The 9,431-nt window shown below is 42.2% G+C and overlaps 1 protein-coding gene across 1 annotated transcript; it reads left to right on the top strand.

Annotated features, from left to right (window-relative positions):
- Positions 1-433: 433 nt before the first annotated feature.
- On the top strand, positions 434-6,189 carry LOC144673119 (antigen WC1.1-like). Its single transcript, XM_078535104.1, has 7 exons — positions 434-536; positions 1,020-1,334; positions 2,444-2,761; positions 2,845-2,901; positions 2,989-3,309; positions 4,799-4,906; positions 6,071-6,189. The coding sequence occupies exons 1-7, from the start codon at positions 434-436 to the stop codon at positions 6,187-6,189; spliced, it is 1,341 nt and encodes a 446-aa protein (XP_078391230.1).
- The last annotated feature ends 3,242 nt before the right edge of the window (positions 6,190-9,431 follow it).

Genomic DNA, 9,431 nt, shown 5'->3' with positions numbered 1-9,431 from the left:
TGGGGAAGCGCGAAGTTGTCTAGTGGCATTGAAATCTTCGATTCTGGAGTCGACAAATTCACGCATGCGTCGTTTATCAGCAAATGAGAAGATAGTGGTGAAGGTGAACTCTAATGTAGTTGTACCTGCTGACCAATAATATGTGGAGTTGGGCATTAGTGCAGGCATGACACCATAATCCGCAGAAAGCATTCTGTTCCACTGCGCAGTATATAATTAGAAAAGTGCTCGAGCTCTATTGGTCTAAATTTCATTTGGCAAAGCATTAATTTTAACAGAAATTTTATCCTGCACTTTTGAATCTATCATTATGCAGTACTTAAATCTAAACACAGACCGAAACGTTGTATGTATATTCTGCAGTACGTAGAAATGTGCAGAATTTCTGCCGATGTACTCGAGTGAGATAGAGCATGTATATACACGCGCAAGGATGGGGTTCTATGCTGATGTAGGAGCACTTACATACTTACACACATTGGAAATTAGACGAGCAGAGCCGCAGGCCATCTGCATTCACCTGAGTGCTGCATATTGTAAGACAGTTGACTTGAGGCTGTGTGGCTTTCATTCAGCAGTACGCAGATGACGTTACCAACAGGCCAATAAGACTGTGAATTAGTGTGATTTGAAGTGATCTAGTGATCTTAACGTCAGCCAATGGAAAGAAAATGCAATAGGCAGTCAGAATTAATGTAAAACAAAAGTGACAAATATAGTTATCATTATTGGATGAGGAACAGGTACAGTTGTAAAACGTGTCTAGAAAATCACTGTTTAAAAATAACATGACTAGACGTTTCAGTAGGAACAAATACAATTGGGAAAACAAAACGTGCAGAGAATTCCGCACAACAATGGGTGAACTGGAGGCCATAAATACTTTCGTGAGATGTATGAATATTTGAAGCATTTGGGTGTTATATATCTTAGTAATAGTTCCGTGTGGAGAGATGCTTCGTCGGAAAACTCAGAAACACATGAGCAAATTATAATCTTGTTCTCTTGTTGCCTAACAGCGCACATGCAGATAAGACTGTCCGATGGTGGCAGTCCATGTGCTGGCCGAGTTGAGGTTTTTTACGCTGGAATCTGGGGATCAGTCTGTGATGATTCCTGGGATGTAGCCAACGCTCACGTTGCTTGCAAACAGCTGGGTTGTGGAAATGCATTGGAGATGACGCTTCCTGATTCTTGTGGACCAGGCTCAGGCCCAGTTTGGTTGGATGAGATAAACTGTTCGGGTAACGAATCGTTTCTCTGGGATTGCCCTTCAGCTCCATGGAGTAAACATGACTGTAGTCATAAAGAAGACGTGAGGATCGTGTGCTCAGGTTAGAATGCGCTTAATATGCTCATTATCTGAGGATTCATACGGATGATTATACAAATGAATCATAAAGAAACCACAACATAAAATAATCTTCTCGAAGGCCTTTAGAAACTGTCGCATTTCTGCTGTCCGGGTTATTTTAGCTAGCATTATTTGCTTATCCTTCAATTTAATTTTCCCCGGGGTACATATGTAGCCTCTTTGTAAAGACATGTGTGCTATTTGAGTCAACTGTTACACGTGCTCTAAGTTCCACTTTCGAGCCACTTTCTTGGTAACAACATACAAAAAAATATTCTGTATCTCATATTGTATTTACTCATTTGCGTATTTATGGTACCATCATTGCACTTTGCCAGTGCATAGAAGATTGTTATCTCTATATCCCTGGATACCTTTGCCCCTGTACTTAATTGACCCTATTATTTTACAAGCAGTTCGGGGTCCCTTTATGTTTCTTACCGAAATTCACCATGCCAGCTTGTTCAATGTTAATATTAAGCTCTTAGTAGCTCACCCATTCTGCTCGTATATTAAGGTGTCATTGCATTATTATTTTCAGCAGCCTTTCTTCGTGTTAACTGCGCAAAGTGATTTTCTGCCTCCGAAATGATATTACAGTTTATACTTCCGATTCCCAAGTTGAAGTCGTTGCTGTACACGTTCAGCAGTCGTGACCTCAGTGGCCCGCAGAACATCTTCGCGATTCTGCATAATTATATTTAGAACGGACTTGGATTTTGCAGTCAAATTTCTACCCATTTTTAGACTGATTCCATAGCGCTATAGCTCTGAGTTCAGTAATGAATTTACTGTGAGATATCTTCTCGAAGGCCTTTAGAAAAGTCGCGCATAAGAACCCATTCTGCATTGGCCCTGTGTTCTCTTTCTGAATCTTCCTCAAATCAATCAATACCGTTTCTCAGCTAAGTGTGGCTTAGCCTTTAAACTCCTTTTAATAATTCTACTTCGTACATTTGGAGTACAGCTGTTTCTACTACAATTCAGAAGTAATAATTGGCGACAAGGTAACAAGGACGATGCATCTTGTGTTGTCCTACACAATATTAAAGGAGTTATCAAGCTGATTATCTGTTGCTTCATTGGTAGAACACAAAGAACTGCGGCTGGTGAATGGAAAGCATCGCTGTGAGGGGAGAGTGGAAGTGTTCTACAATGGGACCTGGGGAACAGTGTGCTCTGAAAAACTGGATCGCCATGATGCAGAAGTGATCTGTAAACAGCTACAGTGCGGTCACCTCGCTTCTATTGATTATAACGCTCGGTTATTTGGAGAAGGATCCGGACCTATTTGGCTCGATGAGGTGGAATGCATGTCACACGAGGCGACCATTTGGCAGTGTCAGACAGACCCGTGGGGTAAACACAATTGTCATCACCGGGAAGATGCAGGCGTTATTTGTTCAGGTAACGCAACATACATCTCGATGTGCGGATGTTATTTCAGACATTGTGGTCTAATACAGTCAGCACATTTCCTTTCTCAACAGGAGGAAACTTGACGAAGGAGCGGGCCCACAGTGCAAATGATTACGATGGAGAATCAGGTGCTTGCTTCTCTTTATTAAACCAACAATTTGTCTAGTATTCCTTGATATTGCGACAGAAACAATAATCAGTTATTCCCTTGACAGAGTCGGGTTTAGGTTTGCGCCTGGCTGGAGGTAATAACAACAACTGCTCCGGAAGAGTGGAGATATTGTTCAACAACAACTGGGCAACGGTGTGTGATGACTCCTGGGGTATGGCCTATGCCAATGTTGTCTGCAGACAGCAGGGTTGCAGTTCCGCTCTTATGGTCACTGGAGGGGCCAGTTTTGGCCAGGGTGAAGGTGATATATGGCTGAATGGAGTGAAGTGCACAGGAGAAGAATCATTTCTGTCCGACTGTCCTTCATCAGCGTCAGTTCAACACGACTGTAATCACAAGGAAGATGCCAGTGTGATTTGTTCGGGTAAGGGTAGTGCAGAGTGGTGGAGACTGAGGCCGGGAAGGAGGTGCTTAGCACTTGATCTCTGAATATAACGGATTAGTTCGTCAATTAAGAACAACAGATGCATTTAAAACAATAATTTTCATATTTACTGCACAGGGCCCTATTTGTCGTCGACGTCTTCTCCGACCACAGCTGCAGGTATTTATTATTAGTATAGTATTCTTGTTAACGTTAAAGGTCTTATTCACGAGAAGAGCTAGATATTTCTGACAATCTATTGCTTTTGTTGATTTCGGAATTCAATTTGAGTTTTACAGAATAATGGAAATATTTAAAATGCAAGATAGCCTGTTTCTCCTTTAAATCTTTCTATAATATTTCAACCAGGACATGATGTAAAAACTACTTCCACCTCTTTTGTGATCTGTATAACACTCGGAGTCCTGATGATCGTCGAGTTAATGGCACTCATGTCATTGATACAGAGAAAGGCAAAGAGAAAAGGTGAGACTCAAGTAGGAGCGCCGAATTCACGCTGAATCTCGGAAATTGAACAATACCTTGGCGCGCTTTCACCACCTCTACCTTTCCCACAGAAGGCCACATGTCATTTAAGAAACGAATGTTAACCGTATTTTTTTTTTACCACTAATTCCGTTCAAAGCACTCGACGATTCGGTGAGATACCGAATTTAAATGGCAGAGCCACTTGACTGTCAACGTACATATTCCAAGTTGATCCACCGGTTCTGCGACTTCATTTCAATCCAATTGGCACAACAATGGATAAAGAAAATTAATTAAGCTATTTTGGGCTCTGTGTTTCAGTTATTATTTCCAGTAATTCTTTATTTACCCACTCAGTGCCTATTCCATTCCTTCAGTTTCTGAGTCTGGATGCTCAAACCCAAACTCTCTCACCAGAGTCAATCCACCGTATTGAGTCCTGAGACATTTGTGGGATTTTAGGCATTCATCAATAATTCTTCAGCATCCAAACAGATTGAGACCCTCAGATTCGAAAAACCAACACACTAGTGTTCCCTGCACCCTGCAAATAAGCTGCTGACACTGATCTGATATAACAAGGAACCATGAACACATCCCTCATGTTTCTAAACTGATGCTGTCTGCAGAGAGCAGACAATTTTCCTTCCAGCTTCTCTTCAACTGTAATCCCCATGGGAATCATGGCCGAGTGAGCAGCTGGAAAACATTTCTCCTGCAATCCGATCATTCCGGCCTTTCCGACCGTAATTAAATTGGGCCTATGTTTGGTGAAGTTGAATAGGTGTCCATGCAGATGTGCAGATACACACACACGTGCGCGCACGCGCGCTCTCACGAGAATGAATGCATGAACCCAATTATGTCCGTCCATGTTCACAATAACTTGCTTTCTCCATTGGCATTAACCATCTGTGAAGTGTTTCATTCGCAAATATTGCAGTATTACACCGGTCTCGATTGCAGCAAAATATTAATCCCTCCGCCTTCCCTCGAACAGGGGCTGTCACTGGCGGCATGGAATCGTCCAGCGGTTTCTACCAAGCCCTTTACAAAGAGATTGATGATATTCCGCCTCGCATCGAGTCCGCTCTGACCCATGGCTCAGGTTCGTATTTTCCATTGCAAACCCAATCCACACTGTGGAATTCCATTTCCCTTTAACCCTCTCGATAAGTTAGTGCAATGAATGGGCACGACCCCCATTCCAATCACTACCCTCACGTGAAAGTTCCCTTTCTCACGGCCCCTGTGTATACTGCGAGTAGTTGCGAGGTTGTTTTGAATATTCCCACAGCGCTTTATATTTCAAAGAATGTTATGTTTTGTCCTTTGATTGAGAAATGCGAACTGAAGCGCTGTCCCGAATTTCCACTGGGCTGCAGGCTGCCTTCCTCAGGTATCTGAGCCGATAAACAGAGCAGATGTTCGAATACATAATACAATCGAGTGACGCCAGTGCTGCTAGTCCACAGATCGCCTAATTTCGTGGTTACAGAATAACGATGAAACCTAACAGTTAATTATTCTGATCTGCGCTCAGATGAGCTGAATCTTTCTGCATCGTGATGACGCAATTCTGACTCTGTTGCTAACAATTGCTCCAACAAACATTTTTTTCTCTCTCTCTGGTAAACAGTTTCAGATTGCATTGACTCATTCAATCACTTCGAATATTACACTGGTCACAGGTTGGATGGCAAAGATTCTGGGTCAGAAAACATTGAAGGGAACTCCTTCAGTAGTCTGTTTGGGTGGAATTTTACTACCGAGCATCATGCTTTTGTTCTTCACCATTTGGACTGTGTAATATAGCAAATACATTCTGAAAGATTATGCACCAATATATTGCACCGCCCAGGATCCCAGTTATTGCAAAATGATTTCCGCCAACATAAAACTGTGAATATATTTTGAGTATAAAGCAATATCATAGACATTTCACCCAATAATTTCAAGGGTGTAAAACAGATCAAAGGGAAGAACAAACAGTTAATGTGTTTGATCACCAGTCCCTGCAGCTGTGCAATGCACATGCACCTTGATGCGGACACTGGTTAAATGGGAATCGTGTGGCTTTATATCGAAACTAGAGAATTCTGCAAAGCGACTTTATACAATAATCCTCCACCCACTAAACTCACCGACACTGATCACTACAATGTATTTACGTTCCTGTCCTTTAGTTATTTGGTAGATTGATACGTATAAATATCATTCTAATTATTGATTGTTTACAATTTACTTCAATGAACATCACTTTTCCTCTCAGCTGTAGGCGATTATGAAGATGCCCAGACTGTAGGCACTGATTCTCCGGGCGGTCACTTGCCGTTGGACAGTGGTGAAGATGATCTCTTCAAAATGGAACGTGCCGACGTTGATCTCTGAGCACTCGGTGAGACAACCACAAACACACACACATGCCCACGGCACACAGACGCCACAAACGCCAGACAAAAACACTCTCTCTCCCTCTCTCACACACACATTATTCTTCCAAGGCTGCTGTTCTGAATTTTTGCTGACTTGTTTCCACACAGTTCAGATGGCTTCCGAGATCCGTGGTAAGTCTAGTGGGCGATCTGCAGCCTGTCAGAAATGTGGCACGCGTTCCTTAAAAGTCGGGAGGTTGTTCAGAGGGTTTTGATCTCTATGCGGCATCTGGACTTCGTTTCTGCACATTTCGACACAGTATATCGATGTGTTTGGTGCCAACCAGGATGAGGCTTCTCCATTCTGGGCGTCGGCTAGTCATGGCCCCTACTAAGACGACGAGATGTTAGAACTGTTCGCGATGTCTTGGGGCCATCACTAAATTGTTGCTTCTTCGCTCTCCGCCGGGACCCTGCTGCCTTTGGAGTTGTGAGCAAATTATTAACTCTGATTATTCTTTCACTCACCCTCCCACCTCTGCTCTGAATTTCACTGCAATAGTCCCGGTCAAAAAACAGCGTTAAATTAAACCTCCTGTTCCAATATACAAAATTAAATTAAACAAAGCATCTGTCAATCTTTAAAAAATAAAATTGTTCTAATACTTTTCACTGTGAAGTGCCTCACTTGTTAAGGCCTCAAACGGCAGGACCTCTATTGGACGACCGGAACCTTCTGAACCTCTTCTTGCATACGATACAGCGAGGATAATAATAGAGAGCAATTCAAATTGACTCAGGTTTAAACAAAATGCAACCACTAATGCTGCTTCCACAAGCACACACACACACACACACAAACACATACACACACAATTACACATATATAAACCATAATTGTACGCTTCCCATTATTAGCCAAAGCTTTGAAAAATTTCACTGTGTATATCTCTCAGATCAACAACGACCTTGAGTTAATTTTTCCATCCTAATAAAATAACAATGTTCCAAGTGACTCGTTGACAAGCTCGGAACATTCCGTCGCCAGTGGGCATTGACAGTTCTGCTCAAATTTCACCACGTATATTTTAAACTGGTAAAGGCACTGCTTTATTAACTTTCCTAATGTTTGTGGCACAATGGTAGAAAGCGTGCAGTTCAAGTCAGTTCCTATGTTATGATAACTTGGAATGTTTCCAATTGTTAATGATACAGAAATGATCAGAGGGAACATACTGCGTGTTTTCCAGAGAATCAAAGGACTACTTCAACAGAGCATGCTCTAAAGAGTAAAAAAAAAAACTACCTTGACTTGTGTAGATATTGGTGGAAATTGTTGTAACCATCTCTCTCAATCCCAATTTTTTCTACCCCTCTTTCAGGAGGAAGTCATGGACCAATCCAGGGTGCGGTCTGGCCAGACGTGTGTCAGTCTATTCAAATCTAAGGAAACGCCCCTGAACATTTCCAAAAAATGTAGTCTTATCGAATGTGCCTTAATTACCGAAATAAACTTTGCGTTTTTCTTTTCATTCAGTAGCACGTTACTTTGTGTTGAGATATACAGATTCGTCTTTTTTCTCCATATTTTGTGTGGCCAATGATTAAAAAACACGTAATTCATTTCGAGCATTCGGCTGCCTAAAATAACACTGGTCGCTGCTTCGACGAACCAACCAATTAAGAGTTTGAACAACTGATGAGTATCCATGACAAGCTTCTAAAAACTTTGTTTTGCAGCCGCTTCCTATTATATTTTCTCAAATGCATTCAAAGAAGGTTTACTACAGATAAACAAATCGAAAATCTACTTTAACCCCATTTATTGAACTTTCTGTCCCTAGACCACAATATAGGTGAGGCGCAAAGACTGCTGCATTCTCATACCAGCTGTAACCAACACAGTCTGCTTCAACTTTACTGCATCCTGCACTCGAGCAATTAAGTGCAGAGGGGAACACGAAGACGATCACAATTCAATGCGTGTTCGATACTTTAAAACGGCAAGATTAAGGTACAGTTATTCAACATAGGCCCACAATGGTGACTCACTCTGGAGAACAACCTGGCTCTGCAGTATCGCACAACTGTGAAAAGTCTTGGTTGACGAATCAAACAGCCATATCCACCAGCTGAGACGCACTTTTATTATAACTGAAAAAACAAAAAATTGGGAAAACACTCAAAAAGTAATAAAGCATCCACGGAGAGAGAAACTGTATGTGTTGTTTCCTGCATGTGATAGGATGAAGATGAGGAGTGTACAAGTTAATCCGCGCCTCACTCACTCTGTATCACTTCTCCGTGAATTTGCTCTGTTCCATTCAGGCAGGACACAAACCCCTCAGTGTCAGTAAGGCTGGTGACAAAGGAGTCCCACTTGTTTGGTGACAAACTCCCAGCTGGTTGAACTCAAATGCTAAAAATGTGGCATCGCTTCTTGTCTCCCCGTGGATATTGACACCAAGGCTGAACAGCAAGCCATGCTTCGCCAGTCTCTAACTCATCCCATAGTTCAAGGTTGTATCCAAAGAAGGCCTCAAACCTTAACAACAACCTTGCAGATATCCTCCCTCACCCTTCCAGTTTCGCACAACAATCAATAAGCTCAAAACCTTCCAGAATAACTCTGGCCACATACTTGGCGCCCCATCTACGATTTTAAAAATGAATCACACCACCATTGGCACTGTTAGCATTGTGTGTTGTTTCACAGATGTACTGCATCGAGTAACCAAGGGTCCTTCGGCAACAAATTTCACACCCACAGCTTCTCCCACACAGAAGGACATGGGAAGCAGAAGCATAAGAGCAATTCCACAAGCAAGTTCCCTTCCAAGCACAACAGTAGCCGGGATTGGAGCGATATTGGTGTTCTTTTACTGCTGATAGACCAAAACTGCTGTAAATCCCTTTCGAACAGCAAAAGGGGTGTTTCTACACCAGTTGGAAGGCAGCAGATCAAGAAGGCGAATCTCACCGTCTTCCCAGGGCCCTGTAACTCCGGACAGGAAATGTTAGACTAGCCAGGGAAACCAGATCACGCAAAAACGTCGACATAAATGGTCCACATGAACGAAAGTTTATTACCATTTATCCAGCCATCCGATCATATTTATTCCTAGCACAAGTATTCCTATTGGCATTTTCAGTTCTCTTCTGATATCACGCACAATATTTTTAAAAATCCAGTATCGTGGCCTTCACAATCTCTGGCTGACAATGAACTTTCAGTTCCTCTACAAAAATCAAGACAAC

The sequence above is a fragment of the Cetorhinus maximus genome, unplaced genomic scaffold (assembly GCF_964194155.1).
Source record: "Cetorhinus maximus unplaced genomic scaffold, sCetMax3.hap1.1 HAP1_SCAFFOLD_287, whole genome shotgun sequence".
Classification (NCBI taxonomy): domain Eukaryota; kingdom Metazoa; phylum Chordata; class Chondrichthyes; order Lamniformes; family Cetorhinidae; genus Cetorhinus; species Cetorhinus maximus.
This window is presented reverse-complemented; position numbering and strand designations above follow the sequence as displayed.